Genomic DNA, 26,452 nt, shown 5'->3' with positions numbered 1-26,452 from the left:
TCATATTCATTTAGAATGGGGCATACATCATTTACAGATTCACTGTTGTGCACTGGCTGGTTTGGTTTAACATTAAATAGAATCATATCACTGAATTTACAAAGACCATAAAATAACGACTGCTAACAAAATAAAAGTTTTAGAAAGTGATTCACGTTGGAAAACAAATCAAACATTAGAATCTCTCTCCTTGGTTGAATCCTACATGTAGTTATATTTATATAAGATCAACAAGTTAAATTAAATTGTGTAATAACATTCTTCCAAGTATAAATATATATTTTAATGGGACAAAATTTGTTTAAATATGTGCAATGATAAAATGTTTTTTTCTTTATATGTTATTAGAATATGAATGTTGTTTATTATAAGTTGGTTGGATATATGTTGTGTAGTTTCTTGAATTTTTTAAAAAGTGAACATTATGTAAGAGATTTCTTTTTATATATATAAAACGACAACAACAACATTTGACGTCATCACGGCGCGACAGCTCCTTCCAAGTCGGCTCGTGCATGTAAACATCGGGACAGAGTGAACAGCTGATCGACACGTTGGGGTTGAAACTGTCTTTCAGCACAGTGGGACCTCCCGCTGCATCCCCCCCCCCCCCTGAGGCGGTGGCACCTCCCGCTGCTCCCCGGCCCGCGGTGCCCTCAGCTCGGTCACAGATGGAGCAGCTGCCTCCTGAAGTGTGGGTGCACGTGTTCAGCTTCCTGAGCCCGGAGGAGAAGCACACGGTCCGCCGCTGCTGCCGCTGCCTCCGGAGGCTCATCGACCACGGCTCCCTGTGGCGGGACCACACGGTGGTTCTGTCCGACCTGCGCCGCTACACCTACGGCTTCTGGGACACGCTGCGCCACCGCAAGCTCACCCGGGTGTCGGTGCGACACCTGCGGCGCAAAGAGTGGCGGCGGCTCGTCCGGTTCCTCCCGTCGCTCACCGCCATCGTGTTCGTGGACGGGGGCCGGTTGTACAGGGAGCGGTACCTGGATCACCTGGCCCGGTTCCCGGAGCTGAGGGACCTCGGGGTGCGGAACGCCGCCTGGGACGAAGCGATGCTCGGCCGGAGCGTGAGCGAGCACCTGCGGGAGCGACTCACGCACCTGAGCGTGTGCAACGTGCGGCTGCCGTGCACGGAGCAGTTCATCAGCACCGTGTGTCACCTGGTCAACCTGCGGTACCTGCTCTTCCACCAGCAGGGGGAGGGCTACGGGCTGGACACGGTGAGGCCGGTGCCCTGCGGGGTTTTCCACCGGCTGCTGCGGGACCTCAGCAAGCTCCGGCACCTGTCGTGGGGGATGAGGGGGGAACCTCCGGAGCCGCTGCCCGACGATTACCTGAGTCCCCTTGAGCCAGGTACAGCTGACACCTGTCGGCCCCGCCCCTTACCTGGCTGATTGATTGGTTCACTTTGCAATCAAACAATTAATCGATTACTTACTTCATTTATTTCTTGGAGACCTACAGCTAAAAACTCTTCATTATCAATCCACCTTTTATTTCCGAGTTTAGCAGGTCTGGTTCAAGTCCAGCCAAAGACCCGTGTCAATCAATCCAATTAAATAAGTACAGCCCATATTCACAAATCACAGCTTGTCTCTGAGAGTGAAACTACACATTCTACCCTTATTACCACATGTGAGGATCCTCTCCCAGGACACAAGTAGATGCTGATGGAACTGAACACAACAACAGGATTCACTACGTGAGAAGAACCAGTTTGTAACATCGTGTTTAAAGGGTTAGGAGTTAGTGTCAGTGATGGTAGAAGATGTGAGGAGACATCTTGCGTATCAAGCAGTGTTGGTGTGATCATAGTCCTCGATCAGGATCCACCATCTTGATCCACGATCCGCCAACAAACAAAGCAATTATAGAACCTTTCAAAATGGCCGTTGCAAAGTTCACATCCCCACTGTTTTAATTAAAGCAATAAAAAAACTCAACAAACAGTTTTTAAACAAACCTCTGCGTCCTCTTCTTCCTCTTGGGTCCGACAGGATCGAGCCGGTATGGCGGCCCGGCGCTCACCAATCTGGAGCTGGTGGATTACCCAGAAACCCTCCTGCCGGAGAACGCCCTGAGGAGCCTGACCTCGCTCAGGTCGCTGACTGTTCGCTACAGGTACATCAGAGAGGGGATCCAGTGTCGCCTGACGTCCTGGCTCAGTCCTCTGCAGCAGCTGGAAACTCTCAAGATCATCGGTGGGTTTGTTGAGTCTGAACCAAACATGGTCGGTGTGAAAGCGTCTGATTGACGGCTGTGATCATTCTTCTACCAACAAATTTGGGATTTTTCTGTTTGTCAATTTCCATTATTTTGTTATTCTGTGGTGCAGGAACCAAAAACATGATTTTTATCTCTGTGTTTGTTCTGCAGAACTTTTATTTGACAGTTTTATTTGTTGTCGTCTCAGGTGGTAATTCTCTCGCCACATATACGACCACCATCCCGTCCAGCGTGACCAGACTGATGCTGCGTGTGGCCATAACTCTGAAAGACATGGACTCCATCGCTCCTAAGGTGCCGGCGCTCGAGCACCTGGACATCGAGCAGAACCGCTCCAGCGGCAGCCTCTGCAGACGGATCCCCATGTTGTTCCCTCAGCTCCGGACGCTCAGGATACGGTGCGTTTCACAGCAAAGCGGCGAGCCGAGGGGTCAGAGGACAGATACAGTTGTTTGATCATGTATCCTTCCTTCTTGTGTTGTCAGGTTTTTCCGCCGAGAACCAGAGAAAGACCTGCTGAGCCTCCACCGGCTGCGACACCTGGTGCAGCTGGAGCTGCTGGTGGAGCGCTCCTACATCCTCAGAGATTACCTGAACGGTCACCCCTGGCCCAGCCCCTGCGTGCAGGAGCTGATCGACCAGCTCCGCGAGCTGTCGGAGAACCGGATCACCGTGATCACCACGATGCGCCAGAGAAACCCTCTGCGAGAGTGTGACTGTGTGTGGGAGGGGGACTGAAGAGCGGGAGTGAAAACTGGGAAATCAGTTTTTATTCTCCTGAAGCGAGAAGAGGACGGAGTCGGGGACAAAGGAGTACGTCTGTCGACGGCGACAGATGGTGCCTGTTTTCTTTTGAAGGAAAAGGTTTGAAGACTAATGAGACGTAATGAAAGTCGTCAGATGTTAGAATCTTGTGATAATCAATGGAACTGAAGATTAGAGCAAACTTGGGCCTTAAAACATGAAAATGAAGCCCTGGCGACTCTGGGATTTATGAGCTCTGAGCAAACCAGCAAAGTGAAGTTTGATCGAGGAGGAGATCCAGAGAACGGACGGACGACTCAGCTCTGACTGAAATAAAATAATCAAATATCAGTTGACCAGCAGGAACCAAACGAGGCCGGGAGCTGGGGCTGGGTTTTGTAACTGGTTCCACAACAGATCCAGTTGTTTGCAAACTAACCAACATTCATGAAGCTCCATCACTTCATCATCAAGTAACGTGAGAATAAACAGGTGGTAGAGTCAGCTGTTATTTCAGTCTGATCAATAATCATCGTTTCAGCGGATCACAGCCTTAGTTTCTTACAACTATCCACTGATGCGTCATAAATAGAATGTGTAGATGCAGCTTCATCAGTATTTGTCACAACTGTAAGAACTAATTATTTCTTTCCTTTTGGTGAATGAATGCACGATCATAGTTTATCATGTTGTTTCTCAAATTGTTCAAATAAAAGGGAAAAGTAAAGCCCAGATAAGAAGCTGAGCACAAACACACAAACACAGAAACACAGAAACACACCGTCTAAAGTTTAAATTAAATTACTCATTTATTAATTTAATTTAATTCAAATGAGTCATTTTATTCTACCATGTCATATGATGTTGTTTTCAGAAGCATCATGTTTGGGTTGTGTGAGCTTTTAATTTCTATGTATTTAGTTTTTTTTATCTTATTTCATCACAATTTACAGAAAGAATGAATATTTATTTGTTTCTGTGCAGCGACAGGAGACTGAATCCTGCAGCAGGAAGACTTTTTAAAATAAAAAAACCTGTGTATAATTTCATTGTTCTGTTTTTCAAGTTTATCAGGTCACAACATTGAGTAGAACTGTGTATGCTGAAAATAAAATATATAATGTGTATCATTTACATGTGCAGTTATTCTTAAATTCTGTTATTTATTTAGCCCAAGGAAAGGACTCTTTATTTCTGTTTTAACTTTGTCAGTTTGATGTTAAACCGAACATCTGTGCTAATAAGAGATGATGATAAAATCCATATGATCAGAGAAATGTTTGTTTATAAAAGTGACTCAGATCATGAAGGAATTATGGTGTTTGATCTTGGTTATTAATTACTGTGAATAAAACCAAATACACATTTTATTTTACAAAAAATAATTATTTAATATCAAGATTTAGACTTTCTCAACTATACAGTATAATCATTAACAAAAATATATGAAGTCCATTTAACGGATTCAAAAACACAGTCATGATGTTAAGCTGAAATGTCATGATGATGATTCACGTACTGGTCATGTGGTGTAAACAGGAAGCAGATAATCACCAGCAGAGGAAAGTAAAGTCTTTAAGGGACAGAAGATGTAAACGTAGCAAAGGTGACGTGTGTGAAAACCGTATTAATGTGGACGAATCCAAATCAGTAAATACAAACGTCTTTTCGTTGTTTTCTCACGTGTGAACATCTCAAACGTCTCAGTCTCTTTTTAATCATCGTAATTGTTCTTCAGAAGCAGAACTCAAACAGAAAAGCACAAAAAGTCTCCTGTTATTTAACTGACGTGTAGATCTGTCTACGCTATATTTATATATATGGAACTGATGATCTGAAAAATGATCTGTGGTGAGAACAGGTGAGAGACTTGGACCTGGACTCAGCACCTTCAGACTCAGATCAGTGGACGTCCTCATGTCCGTCTGTACCTCAGAACTCCAGCAGGACCGTCAGCGGCTCCGCACAGTTCAGCACCATCTCTTGTTTCTGGCCGTAGACTCCCTGCTCCACCTTCACGCCCGCCTTCGTGCACTTCACGGAGCGCTGCACGAGCTCCCTGCAGGTGAACACCAGGTTTGAGAAGAGCTGGGCGCCCCACCACGGCTCGCACCCGCCCTTAAACTGCATCTTCCTCTTGGGCACGGGCTCGCCAAGCAGGGAGTCCTGGGGGATAAACAAAACGCTCCCGGGAAGGTCGACAACAGACACCCAGTGCCGGGTGTCCTTTCGGAAAAGTTTGGTGGTCATCAGAGTGTTGGCTGTTGAGAGGAAAACACAAACGAAACTGAATCCACTGAGATTTTTAATGAAATAACTCATTTTTATATGATTGAGACATTTTCCTGCTGAGACAGAAATTCAGATTAACAATCAATTAACCTATAAAGAATAAAAATGAGGAAATGTTTTTATCAAGTGCAGCTTGAACAATGAAAGTAGCTAAATGAATCTCTGGCTTTACTTATATTAATCATCCTACATTTAAAAGATTGTTTGCTCGCCTGCAAACTGTATCTGACATAAACATGAGACAACATCTTACCTATTTCATACGTGACGTTTTCAGTGGCTCCACGGGAGAAGCAGACGTACACAACCATTCCCTCCTGGATCTGAGGACCGAGAAGTGAAGTCACAACCTGGAGCCACTGACATATCCCAATGTTTACATGATTATAGCATCTGTCAAATTATTCCGATTGAGGCTTCTGTTGTTTCCAACCTGTGGGTCTTTATTATTTCTGTATTTTTCTATCCCCTCCGCGGAGGCTTCGTTTTCTATTCGTTGGTTTGTTGCAAAATTGAATGAACAGATTTCTGCTCAACTTGTTGAGACGTGGGAGGGAACTTCGAACTAAAGGAACAGAGGAACCCACCTCGGCCCACTGAGCCTCAGCCCCGTCCAGAGCAGGTTTGATCTTAACCTTCGCTCGACTGCACTGCTGGATGACGGTCCGGGCCTGGAGCGTCCTGGGTCCCCGACAGAGAGCTGGGCTGCTCCTACACACACAGTCAGTACATATGCAGTGATACAACTACTACGACTACTAATACTATCTGAGCACATTGATTAACTACGTGGTTTCAAAGGAAGAGAGCCTAACTTTCATTTTACAGAAGAAACGGACAGATGTGCATTTATGTGGATATTTCACAGAGAAATGTTTATTTTCTAAATTCAGGCTCTATATATTTGGTTGCATTTGTTTTTTTATTTATTTAATCGTTATTAATAATAAAGTTTATGGGTAAACTGTAAAATATCAAACCTCAAGTACATTTGTTTGTCGTAAGGGTTTGATAATCTTAGAAATCATTGATATTTTTCTATATCAGCTGATAGATCTGTATCAGAAATCTTTAGCTCCCTAATATCGGCATTAGTTCAAATAAATCCTTATTGGTTGGGCGGTGTGCGTTTTGGGGTCGGTGTGCGTTTTGGGGTCGGTGTGCGTTTTGGGGTCGGTGTGCGTTTGTGTCGCACCTGTCGGCCTCAGCAGGTTTGGCTGCGTGAACCGGTGCAGAGCCGGCGATGGTGAAGACGGGCCAGGGTTTGGTGCTCGGGGCCACCACAGGCTCCAGGCCACAGCTCGACGTCCTGCTAGCCGAAGAGTCTGCCTCCAGGTCTCTGCTCCTCTTTGGCGGGCGCTGCACGCCGCCGTCGTTCTGCGTTTCCGTCGCTGTTTGTGATTGGCTGTCGGGACTTACAGGTTGAATCTCATTGGTTGTTGCTTGTGGAAGTTGGGGTTTTGCGGGGACGTCAGGCGGAGGCAGCTCTCTGACGTAGTGATGTGTTCTGGCGCTGCCCCGAGAGTCTCGTGCTACGACTCCGGGTCCCATCTGTTCCTCTGGATGATCCTGGACGCCGCTTTGACCCTCGGGGTGAGTGTCAGCGCCGTTTGTCTCCTTCTGGACGTCAGCCTGCGAGCGCTTCCCTCTCTGAACGGACCGGACTCTGGTCCCAGGCTGGAGGATGATGGGAATTCTGCGCTGAGGGTTGATGGGAGCTGCAGGCCGGGGGGGCTCATCCTATGAGGAAGACGAGGGACAGAAAGTGAGAGATGAACCACATTTCACAAGAATGTGGGATGACGGCGTATTCAGGGTGTAGCAGAAGCATTTATAGTGATTTTTAAATATAATATAGTAATAAATGTTATGGAATCAAACTTTATCTATTAACATTATAATGGTCGGCATATTTTTATAGTCATTCTTTTTCTTCTTCTTCCTGAGATATAATATATTCACAATGTCATAGCAACCATGACCTTTGACCTTTGCCCACTTTAATCTAATCAGATCATCAGTGAGTCCAAGTGAACATTTTGACTGTGAACACTTTTCACAAACTGTTTAACTCATCCCACATGTTGATGGTGTCTGTGTGTTGTTCTGCTGAATGAAGCTGGGAGTTCAACCTCTCTGTTGTCTGGTTCCTGCATCTCTTCATCCCCAACGCTCCCACCACCACCACCATCATCATCTTCTTCTTCTTCTTCTGCGTCATCCGTCTCACTGTCAATACACAGAGACAGAGAGAATCAGACCCCTTGAGTTCTACTACAACGTATTTGAAACCACTGTTGCTGCTGTTATACATAAACCACCTGTCGCTACTGTTACGACGAGATATTTATAAGTGTTAGTGTTGTTGTCACTGCTGATATTAATAATTCTAATGCTCCTCTTACTACTATTAAAAGACTTTTATCCTCATTCAAGCTACAGGCCAGACAAGTTGTATCCGACTCACAATACAACAGACTGAGAGATAAATACTAAGAATAAATAAATAGGTAACTTTAAAAGGTAAAGTATTGTGCACATGAGACAAGTGAAAGTTTCCCGAGTTATGTGTGAGTGGAGCCTTTTTACCTGAAGCTCCACTTTGTGACATGTTTAACAGTAAGGGCGACACAGTGACGTACCTGCTGACATCACGGTGTATCTGTGGCGATGTGTGCGTCTGCAGCGATGACTCTGATCCGCCCGCCGCCGCCTGGTTCTCTGGCTTCTTCCTCGTCTGCCGGTTGCACTCGGAGCAGCTGCTGATCCACTGCACCACGTCAGGCCTCATGGTTTTCCAGAAGAATCTGTCGGAGATGAAGAGCATTTGCACGCCCAGAGTTAATCTATCAAAATACGTGTTTGTCGTCAGTGACGTGCGTCGGCGTCTCTGTGGGATCAACGTCTCGTTCAAACGTGACAGCAGGTTCCTCTCTCACCTCTCGTTGAGCAGTCGGAGACATTTGTTGGTGTCGAGGTGGTTCAGCTCGTTGTGATAATCCTTCAGGGCGACTTCCACCTGCTGTCGGCTCCTCAGGACCAAACGCACCCGATCCCCCTTCACCATGTGGAGCTCATCGCCTGGGAAACCAGAGAGGAACTCAATAGTTTGGACTATGGGGTCGAGAGTTTTGATGATGAGGATCTGTCCTCTACAGTAACGAGAGTCGTCTCTGTGATGAAAATAAAACATTTCTGACATTTGAACATCTCAGGGTCTTTTTCAGCAGAGGGAGTTTGTGTTTTTGTGCAAACCTCATCACATGTAACACACATGTTGTATATGTTGGTTAGAGACAATTGTTCGAACATAGGATAGGATTGTTCAGTCTTGGCGGACGGACGCGTGAGTCTAGTTCGAACCTGCACAGGGATTTCTCGTTGGCACAAACCTTTAATGACGAACTTCTTGCAGAACCTCCTGAAGGTGTTTTTCTCTACGTAGCTCAGACCGTGAGGATAAATGCGTTGACGGAGGTAGAGCTCCACAGCATCGTACTTGGCAAATAAGGGCTGTTCACACACGAAGAGGGAATTAAAAGCACATACAAGACTCGACGGTAGAAGAAACAAGCTTCAGATCACACAGGTGACTTTTGTTTTAATGAATGCAGAGTGTGCTCCGACTACAGATCCAGAAACACCAACTGCTGCGTCTTACTGCCGAGCTGTTGTGGACCAGCCGCGTGGGAACGGCGTCTGGACGGAGCGTGACTTTCTCTCCAGTGCGGTCGAAGCAGTCCTCGGTGAAATGGGTGGAACAAATCGACGAGCCGAGCCGGGGGTGCCAGTTGGCCCGGCCGACAGCCTTCAACCACTGAGCGAGCAGGGGGGGGTTGTGAAGAGGAAACCTAAAAAAAAAAAATCAAAGTAGACATTAAATAACTGTCAGAGATGGTTTCTGTCATTTCAGGTCGTTCTTCTCACACTGATGCTTGTTCAAGTGTTTCTGATCAGTTTGGTTCTAATTAGTTATTTGATGATATAAAAACAAGCTGATTGACAACTTAGTCCGAATGACGTCACCAGCACAAGATGGCAGCACTCGTATCCAGGAGGAAGTGGAGATACGTCGTCCATCTTTAAATCCAGTGAATGGTTTTAACTCAGTAAGGTAGTGAGTGAAAAGACCCAATCAGCAAGAGGTGGTGAGGTTGGTATGTCATCGGTTTCTGTTTGTCCAGATTAAAACGCAGCCCCCGGAGTTTTCGAACTAAAACGGGACCAGCAGCGTTTACACACTTCTCCGTATAAGTGGATCTAAAATTCCGGAGTAGTGTGGATGTATCTGCAGTATCTTGACGTATCTGCAGCAGAGTCGATGCAGCGTTACACTTGTTGACGGGAGCTGAGTGTGTGAGCTGCAGAGAGATTTTAAGAGAAGCTGATCCTCATACACAAAATCACATCACAAAAACGACCTCATGCAAGATTTAGAAATCTTAAGGATGTATAACTTTAGACAAATGAAATTCAACCGATTCATTGCTGCTACCAAGCTCTGTTCTTCTCTCATGCTGCACAATAACCAGGAGACATGGACTCGTACTTGTGGAAGGCGAGGCCCAGGCCCCTCTCCACCGGCCCGCAGCAGTGGTTGCAGCTGTGGATGCTGCAGCGGAGCCACTTCCTCTTGGTTCTGTTGAGGCAGGTGTGGCAGCTGGAGATCCACGAGGCCAGGTCTCGGGTCATGCTGCTCCAGTAGAAGTGCTTTGTGATCTCTTGCTGGCAGATTCCCTGACCGTAGTGACCCTGGTTGTCGTGGAACTGCTGCAGGATGGCGTTTACCTGGGATCGAAAGACAGATTTGAACATACGGAAGTGCAGAAAACTTGGATTTAATCAATTTGTATCATAGTTTCTCCTGAAGTGTGCAGACAGAAACTGAGCAGCTTCACTTGGTTGAAGATGCAGGTGAATGGTAGTTTTTGGTGTTGGTCAGAGTTAATGTCTCTTGTAATTACCTCCTCTCTGCTGCGCGGCACTCTGAGCGGTGGAGAGACACGGGTGAACATCAGCACTCCATCTGAAACACAAGATGTTTCTACTTTATTTCTCAGGACATTTCACCTCAGTTAGATACTTCAGGCTGATTCACAGAGAGTTGATTCACCTGTAAGTCCAAAGCGCTTGGCCATCCTCTTCAGAGCAACTCTGCTTTTCTTGCTTTGCATGGGTAAGACCCTGTGGCTCAGATACCTGCAGAGACAACTGAGGTAACAACATGTAACGGGTCGAACGTGGATGATGTGATCGGTGGATCTCGTGTCTACCTGGCGATCTGGTTGTATGTGGAGAAGCTCGGCTCGAGGACGGTCTTTCTCCTCTGTTCCTCTCTTACTGGCTGGAACTCCCTGGGGTCTGCAGCAGGAGCAGGGAGGCAGTACTGGTGTTCCTGCAGCTGCACAGGTATTACAGAGCGATTGCAGCCTGGTGCCGACGGGTCTGTGGTGTCTGCAGCAGCAGCAGCTGAAGAGAGGAGGTCTTCCAGGGAGTTCGAACACAGGAAGTCTTCATCTGAAGGGACGGGAACCTGAAAAACGAGGAGGATCATCTGATCAGGCCCAAACTCTCCACGCCTGACGACTCCGGCCGAGCTAAAGCCTCCTTATCTGCTCTGGATGCAAAGTCATTTTAACTCTGCACATAAATATACGTAAATATGATCAAACTGAAAAAGCAGAATCAGCTTCTCACAATCCAGAAGACGCGTTTCTATTTTTCTCTGGAGCTGAAATCTTAAACCGGCAGGCTGATGTTCACTTGATTCGTTTTATTTCAACTGTGATCTGTATCGCTTCACCTCATCTTCCTCCGCTGTCACGGTGATGATGGTTGGTACAGCGTCAGGAGACAGAGTCAGCTGACCCTCCGCGCTCAGCGTAAAGCAGGACGACTCAAAGTGTCGGGAGCAGAGGTAGGAGTTTGAGCGCAGTGAGCCTTCGTCCCGCTGAGCCACCATCAGCCACCTCTGCCGCTGCTCGGCCTCCTTCGGGAACCTGCGAGACGGAGGGAAGACAAAACTGGAGATGAAGCCAAACCAGAGGAACATCTGCCTGCGGAGAACCACAGGGTTCCCTCCTTGGTCCCATTTTATTACCTCCGGCAAGGAGGTTGTGTTGCCTCCCCTGTCTGTTTGTTGGGTTTGTTTGTTTGTAAGCATGATTACACAATAACAACGGAATGGACTGCCATGATACCCGGTGGAAGAATGTGGTACAGGTCAGGGAGGAACTTTTTACTTTTCGTTCTTAAACATTGTGAGATTAAACAATTTCACTGATTTCCCTGAGAATAATTCATGGATCTTAAAAAATATTGAAGGAACTGATATCTGTGAGCGTGTAGAAGTCTGGATTTATTCAGCTTCTGTTGATTGACAGAGTAACAGTCGCCCAAACCAGAGGAAACGAAAGCATGTAGATCCAGGAAGTAACTGTCAGACCAAAGAATTCTCAGTTTGTCTCCCATCACACATCTTTGTAACTGACCTGAAGAAGCTGAGATCAGCGTCAACGTAGCTGGAGGCGTCGCAGCCGTAGGCCAGACAGAACTGGACGGGCGGGTTGGGTGGTTCTGTGGGATTCCGGCTCTGACAAGCAGGACAAGCTCTGACCCAGGTCTTCACCGCCTCCGTCACTCCGACCCAGTAATACATCAGCTGAGCGGCAAACACAGGAGGAGGATCTGTTACAAGCTGCAGTGTACGAACCTTTCTGTCAATCACGTGATCTGATCTGAACCCACCATGATCTCCCGTACTGTGCGATCCCGGCCGGCGTGGTTGTTGTCATCGTGATAACGGGTCAGGATCTCCCGCACTTCCTCGTCGCTCCTGACGACCTTGAGGAGGCGGCCTCGGTAAGTTCGCCACAGGCAGCCATCTGGAGGAGAGAGGGAGGAACTCCAGTCAGAAACCGGTCCCAGTCTCTCAGGGTTTTTTAAAAACATTTAAAAAGGCATTTTAACCCAATGACAAATAACATATTTTCTCATTTGGTTTTTATCTGTTGCTGTTTTCCGTTCAGTCTTTAAGGGTCGTCTGCCTCTGTTCACATGTAATGCAGATGAATAAATGCTTGATTGTGAAGCCTGAAACATTCAAAACAGTTTCCACTGCATCTGTGTCTGTTAAAGAAATGAAAACTGTTCATGAGTCTGGTCTCTGAGAAACAGGAAGTCTCTGTGTGTCTCTGAGGCTCAAGCACCTTTGTAGATGAAGTGTTTGCTGGCAGCTCTGATCACAGTCTTGGAACTTTTAGAGGCGTCTACGGGAAACTTTCCTTTCCGCACAAAAAGCTCCACATTATTTATCAGGTCGAAAGACGGCATCTGTAAGTGAAGAGGTGAGACACAAAGAGAGTCACACAGAGGCCGAGCTGCAGCAATCCATCCATGACTGTCACATAATAATCTGCTGTTTTTGTCTGTCATCTGTGAAAGTGCATTTAATATGGTACGATTCTGCATTTGGATAAAACAAGAATTTCAAAATACATTATTACCGACTCTTGTATCATTTTTCACTGAATAATTAAAGAAAATAAAGAGCTGATTAACTGATTAGGTGAAAATAATCATTAGTTACGGCCTTAAAAAGAAACAATAACATAAGTCACTTTATGGAGTCATTATGAGTCACAGCCTATTATAATAAAATATGATTATTATTATTAAATAACTGTTTCATATAACAAATCATCAACTGCAGAGCTGCTATGATTAGTTGAGCAAAATAATATTATTATACATCAGTACAGATGCTTTGATTGACGAATTGTAAAAGTAATTTTTCAACCAATGAAAAAAAACATTCTCTGTCTTTATCCCTGTTTTATAAAATAACACAACTTTATATCTTTGGCTTTGGGCTGTTAGAAAAACATTCATGAAAAGAAATACAATCAGTGTTGAGGAAATTAATCATTTTATTCTTTTTAAAGTTTTGTACATAAAAAAATGTAACTCATTAATCGCAGCCTTCAATCAACTTGTAGATCGAGTATTGTTTTTTTTAATGATAAAATAATTCGTAATAGTTTATTAAACTTTTGATATGGACAAACTATTACATATTTGCCGATTTTCTGAATTTCAATTTGAATGCATGTAGCTTTTTGTCAGCGGTGAAGTTAAATATAAGACTTTACTTTTAACTGATGTTTAGTCGCTATTTTTGACTATTTAAGAACAAATTATCAATCGGTTAATAAAAACAATTATAAACTATTAGACACTTTAATTCAGAAAAAAAAAATTGTTTTGTGATTATCTATACATTATTAATTGATTAATTGATTATTAATCAGTGGCTGATATTAAGTCGTTATATTGACCTTTTACAAACAAGTAATTAAGTAATGAACTGTTTAATACAATAACTCTCCGGTCTTTAAAATCACGAACAGTAATAAAAAGATAAAAACACCATAACTCGATGTTCATGATATAAAAGTATCAGTGAAGCAGCTGAAAGAGAAACGTTCCCACCTCAGAACATCTTGTGTCCGGTCGACACAAATCCTCGTTACACCACCGACAACTTTCAGCCGAAGGGCTCGTTTCCGGACGTTGATTTTCACAAAAAATGCGCAAATAAACAACGTCACGTTTTTCGCTTCGTCCAAAAGTTCCGATAAATTCACAAAAGTGGGAAAGTTCGGGTCGAATTTGAGGAAAAATGTGACGCGCGGTGCTGCGCAGATTTACGCTAGCGACAGGAAACTGAGGAGCTTCCGGTACGGGACTTTTCAAAATAACAGCTGTGAATAAAATAAAATAGGATGATAAGTCTATTATTAGTATTATTTTATTATATTTGCAATATTACAGCAGCAAGATTCAAAAATAGGTATCAGCAAGTTAAAACAAGTGTAATAATAATAATTAATAAGTGTAAGGAAATATAAGAAATATAGTAAAATAAGAATGGAATAAAAAACTAATAGAGTGTAAAAGAAAAGACAAATCTGCAGTTTGAGAATATGTGCAGTCAATGGATTGCACATGATTCAATGTAATGCACAGTGAGAATGAATATTGCACCGTTAAGACAGTTAAACCAGAGTTAAAGTGCATTTATGTTTATTTAAAAGATGTTTAAACCCTATTTACAAAAAGCAAAACTACAGTCAATAGGTGTATTGTGTGTAAAAAGTTTACATTTAATGTGATCGACCAAAAACACAGTGGATCAAATATGAATTCTTCAAATATCCAGTGTTGCAGATGTTGTCCAACAGTGGTTGCCCCTTTTACCCAGTTGTACTCAGTTAACTGCCCTTTTTAAACATAGACTTTTTTTCACACAAATGTAAATTGCTAAGAACCAGATACTCAGTATATTTTTGAAAGGTACTATTGTTTTATTTAGATTCTGATGAACCTGATAAAAACTGGAAAAGCCCTGTAATATGAATCCTTGTCAGCAGTATCACTGGGTTAGTTTCCACAGAGACGATACATTAGATTCCATTCACTCACCTATAGTTTAGTTTATAAATTTTGAATTGTTTCACTAATTAGTTTTTAGCTCAGTTTTAGTTATTGTTGCCTGTTGAATTTGTATCTTGCAATAAAACCTTTGAAACATGTTTTTATTATGTTAGCCTTTGGAGGAAAATGATGAACCAGAAGTTGCATTCAGGAAACTTGCTGATAACTTGACAAATAAAGAAAGTGCAGGTTGTAAAAGCTGCAGTAACCAAATCTTTCAAAATGTTCATTTCCGTTTCCTGAACCAGAGCAGAGCGCCCCCTGCAGGTCCGGAGGACTAATGTCATCAACACACATATTTTGAATCAGTCTCCAGGATCATTATTGTCGGCTGCCGCAGTGATCCATGAGCCAAGAGAACCAAAAAATGAGCTTCACCAAATACACAACACAACAAAGTATGTAAACACACATGGTTCCAGCTACATGCACGTTACTCTGCTGCTGTCACATTGGATGCTGTTCTACTGTAGGGATTTTGCTCACATTCACACACATGATCCCTGACGTTGGGTGAAGAGGAGTCGGTCACAGTCCGACACAGAACTGATCAGTTTCACATAGTCACATAAGAACCTCAGAAAATGACCCAGGCAGAAGAAGACCAACTCCTGTGTTCTGTAAAATTATAGTTTCGGTCCATGGAGTCTGGTGGCTTCTAACAGGGGGATAATCAAAAAGCTCCATCTCTACACGTGCATCTCAAAAAATGAAAATATCGTGAAATATGTTTGGTAATACCAGAAGGATCCTTTAACTAACAACTAATTTCAACTATGGCATTAAGTGTGCAACTTTAACTCCAAGAGTTCAGAACTCCATCAGATGTGTGTACGGTCCATTGGTGTCCAGCTTCAGCACTTGTCTGTTCCCATACGTCCCGTGTTTCACCGTCACCTCAGCTGAAGCAGCCGTCAGCTCCTTCTCACACAGAGAAACAAAGGCGCCGTACAGCCGCAGCCCCTCCTCTTTGCCGATGTTGTTGTGGTACTGCATGGCCCTGCCTTTGACTTTGCCGCCCAGCGTGGCCTGAGGGACGATCAGCAGGTTGCCGGGGAGCTCCAGCACCGACACCATCTTCCCCGAGTCGGACTCGCACAGCCGCAGGTTCAACAGAGTGGACACTGGACGGAGGAGGAGACAATATTTATATCTAACTTTGAGGGAGGAGTGAAAACATGGAGGTCAAAGGTCAGAGAGGTCACTGACCCATCTTGGGCAAGATGTCGTCTGTGGCTCCTTTGAAGAAACAGATGTAGATCACCATTCCTCTGTCGATCTGAGGGCGGGACAACAAACCACGTGTCAGTCGGAGGGTTTTCGTTTTCCATCTTTACTCATGAGCCTGGTCTTTCAGTTTGAGATGTATTATTTTCACGTTCAGATTTTGTAAAACAGGAAATCAAATTATAAGAGCGCAGTTTGTATATGAATATGAAAATATTAAGAGTGATACTTATATCGTGGATATTTTAAATTCATTTTTTTTATTTCTCACCTGGACAAACTGAGCGTGGGACTGTTCCTCTGCTGGTGTCACCTGGAGTCTGGCCTGAAGACACTGCTGCAGCATGGTGCGAGCAGCCGGGGGTGCACTGCTCCTCTCTGTCATTACTAACACACTGTTAACCTTAACTAACCAGGTCAACTAACAGGCTTTAACTTCACCTTAACTAACACACTGTTAACCTTAACTAACCAGGTCAACTAACAGGCTTTAACTTCACCTTAACTAACACACTGTTAACCTTAACTAACCAGGTCAACTAACAGGCTTTAACTTCACCTTAACTAACACACTGTTAACCTTAACTAACCAGGTCAACTAACAGGACTTTAGAAATAACCTTAACTAACAGACTGGTAACCTAAACTCACTGTTAACCTGAACATTACGACCTCAATCGTCTCGATGAACAGAAATAATCCACTGAATGAAAAAGGAAAACATGCAGCCACTTCCGCATTGACGTCACTTTCTTCTTTTCTTGGCAGTTGCAAACAATGAATTACCGCACTACCGCCACCACCTGGTGAGGAGCAGAACATCTCCTTACAGTAAAAAAATATATATATTTAAAAATACTAAAATAGAATTTGGTAACATCCATTTGAAGTTTTTGTAATTCTGAAAATATTATTTAAAAAGTGGAGCATCACAAAGGACTAAATAACAACATTACAAACACATGAGCACTGAGCTAGTTCCTCAATATTAAGTTATTAATTCAAATCTTTGAATCAAAAAGTTTGTCATGATGAAGTAAATCTACAACAATATGAAGTGTGAAACAGGCGTTTGTTTATTTTTTTCCATTTCATTGTCATTTGTTTTGCCTCCACTGGAACTTTGAGTAATGAAGTTTAAATATATCAGACAGTTACTCCTGTACATCATAATTATATACAGTATATAATACTTTAAAATATTTAGAAAACCAACAGACAGACTTTGGTTCACTGTAGTTTTATTAAATATCATCACATAATTACATGAATCATATTTCTTCAGTTAAACTGTAATAAACTGTTGCTTTAGATTTAACATCTTGTGCGTATGTGTGCGTCTACATGGTTATTGTGCGTCATGCGGCCTCTAACATGTATGTTCACAGTTTACATCCTGTCAGTTAACCAGCTGACTGTGGCGCAGCTGTCAATCAAGTGTTGACCTCCTTAATTCTCTGGACGACAGCGGACGCCACCTTCCTGTACGCCTCCGCCTGGAGAGTGTAACACACACACACACACACACACACACACACACACACACACACACACACACACACACACACACACACACACACACACACACACACACACACACACACACAGTAAGATAGTAATCACGTTTTCGTTAATCTTCATTACAGTATAGAATAAAATAGAAACCTCGGAGCTGTCTGGGGAGGAGATGACCACTGGTTGCCCTCTGTCCGACATCTCTCTGATGTTGAGGTGAAGGGGAACGTCACCTGGAGGCAGACGGAGATAAAAATCAGACGTTAAAGCACCAAACCCACCAAAGATGCCTGAAAGAAATGTTACTGAAAAATAATAGTTCACGCTGGTGATCCTCTTACCCAATAACTCGACCCCCAGAGTGATTGCGAGCTGTCGGGCCCCGTCAGAGCCGAAGATGTGAGTCTGGTGGTTACAGTTCGGACACTGGAAGACGCTCATGTTCTGAACCAGACCGAGAACCTGCAGGACCAAATCACAAACCACAAAACATTCTCAACTTCCTGTAACTTCATGCCATCGGTAAATAAAAAGAACTGTTTACATTAACACACACAGATTACCGGCACATTAACTTTCTTGAACATCTCGGCTCCTCTGCGAGCGTCCAGCAGAGCGATGTCCTGCGGCGTCGACACGATTACAGCACCTGCACAACAATACAAACAAACAAATGAGACTTCAAACTGAGAACTTCTGCACAATGTCATTTAATTCTACATTAAAACAAACGCTTGTAGTGGTCAATTTGAGACAAGGGAAGTCCAAACTTAAGATAAAAAGTCAAATTTGCAGATATTCCCTCGAGATGTTCCTGAACTAAAGTGGGGACGTCCTGGAGAAAGAAGACTTCTCACCTGTCCTCAGAGGTAAAGCACTGTTTGAAGGTTTAGACACAGCTTTAGGGTTTAATGGAATTGAGTCTATCGTTTAAATGTGGCAATATATAGAGTTGCAGTGTGTGTTGTTATTGTGTCTGACCTGCTATCGGGATGTTCTGGGTGATTGACAGTTGGACGTCTCCTGTCCCAGGAGGCATGTCGATGACCAGATAGTCCAACGACCCCCAGTCCACCTACAAATACCAGCAAACACACACATGAACACACACTTTGGCCCCGTTCAGACCTGGTATCAACATCGGTCCTGAGCGATCCGAACACAAGTGGACAGCCTTAAGTTCACATCTGCTGTTAAAACACGTCCTGTGATCAGACCTCACTTCCTGATCTATCTGCAAATAATCACGTACGACATTTGTGTTCGTGATCACCAAATTATGTTATTTTTATATAATGAGTTTACAGATGTATCCGATCATCATTGTGTTTGTTTGTGTGTCTGTGTGTCGGCAGCAGGTCAGAGACATCAGCTGAGAGGACAATCTTTCATATGTGGCCCAAGACGTTTGCGTTCACACAGTGAACAGAATGTGGTCTGAGTGACCGGATCTCAGGACACATTCGGGTGCGTTCAGACCTGAACTGGTAAGCGGATCAGTCAGGACTGATGTTAACAGCAGGTCTGAACAGGGTCTGAGTCTCTGCTGATGTGACTTCAGCCGTCGCTTTCTTGAAATCAGACAATGACACAGAATCCAACCTGTCTGAGCATTTTCTCTATCGCTGACATCACCATCAGCCCCCTCCACACGATCGGAGCCACATCCTCCACCAGGAAACCCATCGACATGCTGAGATAAGAGATGTAAAAGAGAGCAGGGGGTGAGGTCGGAGGTCACAGCAGTGGAAAGATCAATCGGAACAAGACTAGGAAGAGTGAATCTAGTATTTTGGGTGGAAAGACTCACCAAGGAATCCCATAGTTGGTGAGTGGGATCATCAGATTGTCTGGAAGAAAGAAAGTCATGTTTATCACATTTAACAACAACTTCTAAGATGTTTAACTGCACTAAACTATCATCACATTCATGACTGAGCACCAGGTGATGTTTGTGTAGCAAAGATGGAGAAAGGAGGATAAAGTATATGTCGTACTGTCAGTGAGCTCTGGGTTTCCCTTCAGGTTCATCAGTTTGGGAATCGACGGACCGTAGACGTCAGCGTCCAACAGACCGACTGACTTTGTCTTAAAGAGAGAGAGAAGAATCTGTTATTATCAACGAATCTCAAAACTCAGAAGGAAGGCAGAGACGTGCACTTCCTGCTGACAGACGTCCTTATTGGTGATGACAGACAGGAAGTGAGCGACTGAGCAGCAACATCCACACTCCTACATTTTCCATCTCCGTCCACAAAAACGTTTTAGCTCCAAACCACAAATAATCCTCGTCCACACCAACACATCTGAAAACGCAAATCACGTGACCCTTCCAAATTGTCAAAGAACAGCGGTGGTGAAAAGTAAGAGCAGGGATTTCATTTCTGAAACTGGGGCAGCAGCCTTTTCCAAACGTCAATGTTTTCAGCGCTCGACAACTAGCAGCAGGCGTAACCATGGTGACAGGGATGCAAATTAAACTAAAACGTTTTCGTGTGGATGGCCTCAGACGACGAGCTGACTAATCTAGTCGTAGAGAAGTACTGTCTTTACAACCTGTTTATAATTCAATTAACAAGGTTGTTCTCTGAGATTTCATGGTTATTTTCTTACGGTGCATTTTCTTCGCTGCTTAAATGTTTCTGATGTTATTTGGTGATAATTGAGCCTTTCAAGAAAACAAAACCTTTTACTGGGTCACTACCTTTGAATTTTTTATTTTTTTCATCTAAATTGACTTATAATCCTTTTCATTGTGTTGTTTTATTGCTCATCACTTATGTGTGCTCACCTGATGTAAAAACACTGAACTGTCTTTGTGTTCGAAGGCTCCTACTTTCACACCTCGTGTATTAGAAGGTTTTATATGCTAGGTTTTGTTGTTTCTACCATTTGGTCGCTGACAAGGTTACGTGGCTCATACAGAAAGGTTCCCAATTTAACAAATTACCAAAGAAAAATAAATGCAAGATAAGAGAGAGGAGTTCTTACAGCATCGTTGGCCATTAATCCAAGTGCCAGATTCACTGCAGAGACAAAAAAACAGACGTTAAACACCTCGGACCGGAAACTGAACAAAGCAGCCTGGTTAAAATGTGGTTCAATAATAATGTTCTAATTCAAAAGATTGTTTTTCCTGTTTATTTTCTCTAGATGCACTGATCACTGAGCTCTAGTGCTGCAATTCCATACATTTGAAAAAGTACAAAAGAAAATCTAAATGAGAGGGTTTCATTCTCAAATATTGCACGTACACTCATGTGTTTTAAAGCTCTGGCTGTTATTTCCTGTAGAAGAAGAAAGTTTGAGAGATTCCTGCTGTACCTGCTGTGGTGGACTTGCCCACGCCACCTTTCCCCGAAGCCACAACGATGACCTGTTTGACTCCTGTGATTGGCTTCTGTTTGGGGAGACCTCTGGCCATCTGCTGCTTCTGTCTCTCCTGTAAGTTACTGTCCGCTGACCTCTGCAACACAACAACAATCACCTACACAACCAAAACAAGACTGGGAACACAAGGGGAGCTAGGATTGACTGTGTTGTTAGCTAGCAGTCAATGGTGCTAACTGACTGTGTTGTTAGCTACCATTGACTGTGTTGTTAGCTAGCAGTCAATGGTGCTAACTGACTGTGTTGTTAGCTAGCATTGGCTGAGTTGTTAGCTAGCATTGGCTGTGTTGTTAGCTAGCATTGACTGTGTTGTAAGCTAGCATTGGCTGTGTTGTAAGCTAGCATTGGCTGTGTTGTTAGCTAGCATTGGCTGTGTTGTTAGCTAGCATTGACTGTGTTGTAAGCTAGCTTTGACTGTGTTGTTAGTTGGCATTAGCTGTGTTGTTAGCTAGCATTGGCTGTGTTGTTAGCTAGCATTGACTGTGTTGTTAGCTGGCTTTGACTGTGTTGTTAGTTGGCATTAGCTGTGTTCTTAGCTAGCATTGGCTGTGTTGTTAGCTATCATTGGCTGTGTTCTTAGCTAGCATTGGCTGTGTTGTTAGCTATCATTGGCTGTGTTGTAAGCTAGCATTGGCTGTGTTGTTAGCTAGCATTGGCTGTGTTGTTAGCTAGCATTGGCTGTGTTGTTAGCTATCATTGGCTGTGTTGTTAGCTATCATTGGCTGTGTTGTAAGCTAGCATTGGCTGAGTTGTTAGCTAGCATTGGCTGTGTTGTTAGCTAGCATTGACTGTGTTGTTAGCTAGCATTGGCTGTGTTGTTAGCTAGCATTGGCTGTGTTGTTAGCTAGCATTGGCTGTGTTGTTAGCTAGCATTGGCTGTGTTGTTAGCTAGCATTGGCTGTGTTGTTAGCTAGCATTGGCTGTGTTGTTAGCTAGCATTGGCTGTGTTGTTAGCTAGCATTGGCTGTGTTGTTAGCTAGCATTGGCTGTGTTGTTAGCTAGCATTGGCTGTGTTGTTAGCTAGCATTGGCTGTGTTGTGCTCAGGGAGCAGACGTCACGTTACCTGACAGCGTGTGAAGTGCAAACAACACGCAGGTCCGCGTTTTATTTCTGTCGCTGTTCGTGAAGCTGCAGCTTTGTTGACGGATGTTCTCAGTAAATGAGAAAGTCTGCTGTACGTGAAGGGCGCCATGTTTGTTTGGAGGCTCCTCCTCTGATTCACAGAACACTGCAGCGTCAAGTTTGCGTCAATTACGTAAAATCATCTTTATTTTTTAAATAGGAAAAAGAAAATGTGACGGATCAGTAACAAGTAACAATATAATAATAATAATAATAATAATAATAATAATAATAATAATAATAATAATAATATACAATTAAATAATACATATTAATATATATATATATTTCTCTCATGTTGGCTTGTGGATCGTTGTCACGTTGACCAGGTTCATGTCAGAAATAAAGTTTGTGAGAACATTCATGGAATAATTTTCTCTGTTTTTCTCTGACAAAAATAGTATTATTTTGCAAACATACCATATATAGCTCAGCTATAGTTATATATATATATAATGTACATTATATTGTGTTCAATATAAACAGACTGGAGGATTTTCAGCTCCATGCAGTTTGATGATTCGACAGCAGAGAGTGCTGGTCACATACTGGAGAGTCAAATGATGGTTCAAAACATACAATAAACCAGTAAATATCAAACACACACACACACACAAACATATTGACACTTTCATGTGACCTCTTCACTGCTGATGAGCGGTGGTTGAAAATAACAAGGTACTCTACATGAGTATTTCCATGTAATATTACTTTTGCACTCGACTATATATCAAATGAAAAACTTCGACTCATGAAAAGCTGAGTCGAATTGCAACTGATGATGACTGATGATAACATGACCTGCATGCTGAGCAAGTATAATATTAAAATGTATCTTGATGGTTTGACTGGTAACTGATTCATACTATGAAATAACACTGTAAAAATGAAATTAAGAACCATGTGACTAAAGTAGAGGATGAAAAAGACGCAGTTTAATGTGCTCGACTGACAAAAATACGTGTTGGCAGCTCGACATCATCACAGTCCGAGTGAATATCTGTTATAACAGATATAAATCTGTTGTTTGTTTTGATTTGGACGGAGTCACATGACTGTTTCCAGGAAGAGGAGGAGTCGCTGATGTGACCAGACGGAGACTTTGGTTCGCAGCTCGAACCTTTTCTTCACACACTCGTCAAAATGTCTCAGTGTGTAGCTACACACACACACACACACACACACACACACACACACACACACACACACACACACACACACACACACACACACACACACACACACACACACACACACACACACACACACACACACACACACACACACAGGAGGGGTTTCTCTGGACAGGTGACAGGAATGAACGGACAACAACTCGCCTCATCTGGGAAATTCTCTCTGTTAGTCTTTTTTGTGTTTTAAACTGTGTGTGTGCTCTTGTACAGCTATCTTTGTGAGGACCAGTTTGAGCCAACAACCCACAGGGTGAGGACATTTTGGGAAAGTGAGGACATTTTGGCCGGTCCTCACTTTTTGACCCCCCTTTAATGGACTTTGGGGGTTAAGACTTGGTTTTAGGGTTAGAATTAGGTTAGGCATTTAGTTTGGATGGTTAGGGTTAGGGTAAGGTGTGTCCCGCCCACACTCTTGATTCCTGGCTGGTGTTGTGACTGGCAGTTTGCCTCGGCCAAGGACACACACATACACATGCACACACACACACACAGAGATAAGAGAAAATATCCCAGATGACTCAGAGCCCACTTGCACTTGGAACAAACACACAATTGTTTTCAGTTCAGTTTTCCACCACAATCACTTTCTGAGATCAGAATTAGGACAAAAAGCTGCAGAGTCAGAGTTTATTTTATTCCAGTGTTACACAAGAGGAACTGTAGGAAGATGTGGAGTCTGTACGGCTGCAGAGGAGCTGACACAGGAGGTGGTGCAGCGTCTCACATGTGCAAACAAACCACGGTCGACGTGCAAGACGTGGACGTCAGACGGAAACCTCACCATCACAAATGTCAACATCTGAAGTCTGCGAAGCAACATTGTGGTTTTGGCAACAAGTGCTGTGAAGTCCAAACCGAGCTATTTGGCCTCAATCCGAAAAGGTGCGTTTGATGTGGAGATCGTAAATCAGGGGACGCGAGGAATATTCTGCTTTGGCGTTCAGTGGCCGTCAGAGACGCAGGAAACGATTCAGAGAGAGAGACGAGTGAAGTGAAGAGTGAAGCAAAGACTGAATATCGGCAGACAAATGTCAAGACCGTGAAAAGAGGCTGATTTCTACAACAGGACATTGAACCAAAGCAAATCTCAAAATCTGCTATGAACCATTTAAATTTTGATATCGTAAAATAAGTATGATATGAACTACCTGACATGACAGAAGCCACCTTCGACAAACATTTATTTAAAGTTTTCTTTGATGAAGTTTGGTCCATGTCCCATCTGCAAACAAGGAGTAGGAGGTTTTTATGACCTACACTGCAGCCAGCCACCAGGGGGCGATCAGGAAGTTTTGGCATCTTTATTTAACAAACTGTCAGACACGTCTCAGATTTTATTTGCAGACGTAAAACACACTGAGAGGAAATCACTGACACAAAACACTCTCACTCCATGATGTTGAGTCAGTTCTCTCTCTCTCTCTCTCTCTCTCTCTCTCTCTCTCCAGATAATTGACATCAAACTCATTTAACCTTGGATCAGGAAGTCAATTCTATTTCAGCTCAGGAAATGAAGGAGGGGTGAGGAGAGAAGGAGGAGAGCAGGAGTAGAGGAGGAGGACCAGACTCCAGCAACAAAATCTAATTTCAAAACACAGATGGCATAAGATTTCATTGGACCTTTATAAAACTATATTGAAAAATAAAGACAATGTTTTTGCACCTATCTGATTTTATTTTGAAAACCACCCAGGCAAGGTGGAAATCACAATATTAACTGAAAAGCCTAGCTCCCAATTACATTAGTTATCAAAACACCTGCTGAGCAGCGTTAAGTTGGAGTTTTTCCCAGAGTGCAGGACGGCCACCCCTCTGTGACTCTAAGGCCCGATCCCATTTCACCCCCTGGCCCTAGCCCTTAGCCCGTCGTCTTGGGCGATCACGAGTAGGGGTGGGGGTGGGCTGTCCCAATAACCGTTGGGCCGGAGGGGTTTGGCCAAGTGTTACGGCTGTCTAGCCCTCGAAACGAAGATTTTTCAGAACCACACTTCAGAGCAAGGGGGACCCAGAATGCCTTGCGAATCACCGGCAAGCTGGGAGAGACACCCACAAATGTAGTATTTTCTCCATGAATAAGGATTAAAATTACGATTATGATTGTAATATCTTAGTTTCAATGTATTATTGTCCTTTTTAATTACAACAACCTTAAAAAAAGATTGCGAGCGTGCTAGCGTTAGCATGCTAGACAGGAAGTGTGGTCAAAAGGTCATTGATGGCTCTCCTCTGCATCACCTGACCTTTGTCTATAGGATCTGACGCAAACATCTTCTCGACGAAGTTAATATTTTATCATAACTTATCTTTACTTTTGCAGAAAGACGTCTGAACTTTGAACACTCAGCAGATCACAATCATATTCAAGCAGCTATTTTACAACCAAGTCTCTTGTCTGTGTGAGCTTGTTGCTGCCAAATGACTTTTGACCAGTTATCAAATCCAAGGCTTGAATTACTTTTTACAATCGTGTCCTGACACACCAGAGAAACCAGGAAGCATCTGTTCCTCCCTGAAGAGACACTGTCAAGAACTCTATATCCTTCAACTTAGCTAACTATAATTATAAATCGGATTCAAACAAGTGTAAGTGAGAAAACGTCCATGAACTTACTTTAAGTTCGGCTCCGTTCAGCTCATGTTCCTCTGGCTCTCGATGGTTTCATTCATTTCTGTTTTACACCATCGAGTTTTAAATTTCCCTCTTTCAAAACACAACTGCCTCATTTCCGCTGCTTCTTCTTCGCCGAGACTCCAGTTGACTGCTGCAGCGCCCCCTCTCTGCGGTGATGGGATAACACATCTTCTGCATTGTAACTCAAACAGAAGTGAAGGAAACACCAGGGTCCTTGAATCATGAAGAAGAAAATGGACACTTGAATTTTAATAAACTTCCAATCTGCAGAACCAACTGTTGACAGATGGGGGACGTGCATGTCCAGTGCATGTGAGTGGTCACAAAGGGAAGGCAAAAAGGGAATCCAGGGTCCAGAAGGCAGGTCAGAGCGGAGATCAGGCAGAGCAGTGAAACGCGGGATAACGCTGGAAAGCTAGGAGAAAACACACTAGACGATCTGGCAAAGAACAGAGGAAATGGGCCTTTTATATATACTGGGTGACTGATGACTGATGGAAAGCAGGTGAGTCTGGGGGTGGGGCAGGTAATGGGATCCGTGGGAAGGGGTGATGCAGAGCAGGGGGGAGTGGCTGAATTCTGAAACGACATGAGAATTAGTACATGAAA

The 26,452-nt window shown here is 43.6% G+C and overlaps 4 protein-coding genes across 6 annotated transcripts; 1 reads left to right on the top strand and 3 right to left on the bottom strand.

The window, feature by feature from the left end:
* The first annotated feature begins 453 nt into the window (after positions 1 to 453).
* Positions 454 to 4,239, top strand: im:7136021. Its single transcript, XM_035167547.2, has 4 exons — positions 454 to 1,359; positions 2,004 to 2,207; positions 2,420 to 2,630; positions 2,718 to 4,239. The coding sequence occupies exons 1-4, from the start codon at positions 672 to 674 to the stop codon at positions 2,968 to 2,970; spliced, it is 1,356 nt and encodes a 451-aa protein (XP_035023438.1). The 5' UTR covers positions 454 to 671; the 3' UTR covers positions 2,971 to 4,239.
* A 108-nt stretch (positions 4,240 to 4,347) lies between these two features.
* On the bottom strand, positions 4,348 to 13,992 carry LOC118116161. Its single transcript, XM_035167544.2, has 18 exons — positions 13,759 to 13,992; positions 12,477 to 12,600; positions 12,016 to 12,152; positions 11,760 to 11,929; positions 11,072 to 11,267; positions 10,542 to 10,801; positions 10,382 to 10,467; positions 10,233 to 10,294; positions 9,818 to 10,056; positions 8,930 to 9,119; positions 8,661 to 8,781; positions 8,208 to 8,349; positions 7,911 to 8,075; positions 7,401 to 7,497; positions 6,464 to 7,008; positions 5,856 to 5,979; positions 5,522 to 5,591; positions 4,348 to 5,237 (listed from the first exon to the last, which is right to left on the bottom strand). Exons 2-18 carry the CDS (start codon positions 12,598 to 12,600, stop codon positions 4,909 to 4,911), a joined length of 3,057 nt encoding a protein of 1,018 aa, XP_035023435.2. The 5' UTR covers positions 13,759 to 13,992; the 3' UTR covers positions 4,348 to 4,908.
* A 343-nt stretch (positions 13,993 to 14,335) lies between these two features.
* dtd2 (D-aminoacyl-tRNA deacylase 2) lies at positions 14,336 to 16,767 on the bottom strand. 2 transcript variants are annotated; one of them, XM_047341549.1, is made up of 4 exons: positions 16,512 to 16,767; positions 16,262 to 16,393; positions 15,973 to 16,042; positions 14,336 to 15,887 (listed from the first exon to the last, which is right to left on the bottom strand). In XM_047341549.1, exons 2-4 carry the CDS (start codon positions 16,373 to 16,375, stop codon positions 15,574 to 15,576), a joined length of 498 nt encoding a protein of 165 aa, XP_047197505.1. In that variant the 5' UTR covers positions 16,376 to 16,393; positions 16,512 to 16,767; the 3' UTR covers positions 14,336 to 15,573. The 2 variants fall into 2 exon arrangements, with proteins under 2 accessions (XP_047197505.1, XP_047197504.1); XM_047341548.1 differs by having other exon boundaries at positions 16,453 to 16,765.
* A 447-nt stretch (positions 16,768 to 17,214) lies between these two features.
* Positions 17,215 to 25,916, bottom strand: nubpl (nucleotide binding protein-like). 2 transcript variants are annotated; one of them, XM_035168152.2, is made up of 12 exons: positions 25,823 to 25,916; positions 21,960 to 22,161; positions 20,830 to 20,971; positions 20,497 to 20,531; positions 19,503 to 19,593; positions 19,316 to 19,355; positions 19,108 to 19,198; positions 18,487 to 18,580; positions 18,060 to 18,154; positions 17,847 to 17,967; positions 17,656 to 17,738; positions 17,215 to 17,486 (listed from the first exon to the last, which is right to left on the bottom strand). In XM_035168152.2, the coding sequence occupies exons 2-12, from the start codon at positions 22,086 to 22,088 to the stop codon at positions 17,424 to 17,426; spliced, it is 984 nt and encodes a 327-aa protein (XP_035024043.2). In that variant the 5' UTR covers positions 22,089 to 22,161; positions 25,823 to 25,916; the 3' UTR covers positions 17,215 to 17,423. The 2 variants fall into 2 exon arrangements, with proteins under 2 accessions (XP_035024043.2, XP_035024044.2); XM_035168153.2 differs by having other exon boundaries at positions 18,069 to 18,154; positions 25,823 to 25,913.
* Between the last annotated feature and the right edge of the window lie 536 nt (positions 25,917 to 26,452).

The sequence above is a fragment of the Hippoglossus stenolepis genome, chromosome 10, assembly GCF_022539355.2.
Source record: "Hippoglossus stenolepis isolate QCI-W04-F060 chromosome 10, HSTE1.2, whole genome shotgun sequence".
NCBI classification, from domain to species: Eukaryota; Metazoa; Chordata; class Actinopteri; order Pleuronectiformes; family Pleuronectidae; genus Hippoglossus; species Hippoglossus stenolepis.
The sequence above is the reverse complement of the archived record's forward strand: the minus strand, read 5'-3'. Positions and strand labels throughout refer to the sequence as shown.

Bases quoted from the DNA above. Each gene is read 5' to 3' on its own strand.
- nubpl (XM_035168152.2), bottom strand. From the start codon at position 22,088: ATGGCGCCCTTCACGTACAGCAGACTTTCTCATTTACTGAGAACATCC. The intron at 17,739-17,846 runs GTAAGAGGATCA...GTCTGCCTCCAG, and splicing joins TCTGGGGGTCGAGTTATTGG to GTGACGTTCCCCTTCACCTC. The intron at 17,487-17,655 runs GTTTCTATTTTA...TACACTCTCCAG, and splicing joins CCTCCCCAGACAGCTCCGAG to GCGGAGGCGTACAGGAAGGT.
- dtd2 (XM_047341549.1), bottom strand. From the start codon at position 16,375: ATGACAGAGAGGAGCAGTGCACCCCCGGCTGCTCGCACCATGCTGCAG. The intron at 16,043-16,261 runs GTGAGAAATAAA...TCCCGCCCTCAG, and splicing joins CCCACGCTCAGTTTGTCCAG to ATCGACAGAGGAATGGTGAT. The intron at 15,888-15,972 runs GTCAGTGACCTC...TCCTCCGTCCAG, and splicing joins CGACATCTTGCCCAAGATGG to TGTCCACTCTGTTGAACCTG.
- LOC118116161 (XM_035167544.2), bottom strand. From the start codon at position 12,600: ATGCCGTCTTTCGACCTGATAAATAATGTGGAGCTTTTTGTGCGGAAA. The intron at 10,802-11,071 runs GTGAAGCGATAC...CTCGTTTTTCAG, and splicing joins TGACAGCGGAGGAAGATGAG to GTTCCCGTCCCTTCAGATGA. The intron at 5,592-5,855 runs GTGGGTTCCTCT...CTCGGTCCTCAG, and splicing joins CTGAGGCTCAGTGGGCCGAG to ATCCAGGAGGGAATGGTTGT.
- im:7136021 (XM_035167547.2), top strand. From the start codon at position 672: ATGGAGCAGCTGCCTCCTGAAGTGTGGGTGCACGTGTTCAGCTTCCTG. The intron at 1,360-2,003 runs GTACAGCTGACA...TGGGTCCGACAG, and splicing joins CCTGAGTCCCCTTGAGCCAG to GATCGAGCCGGTATGGCGGC. The intron at 2,208-2,419 runs GTGGGTTTGTTG...TTGTCGTCTCAG, and splicing joins GGAAACTCTCAAGATCATCG to GTGGTAATTCTCTCGCCACA.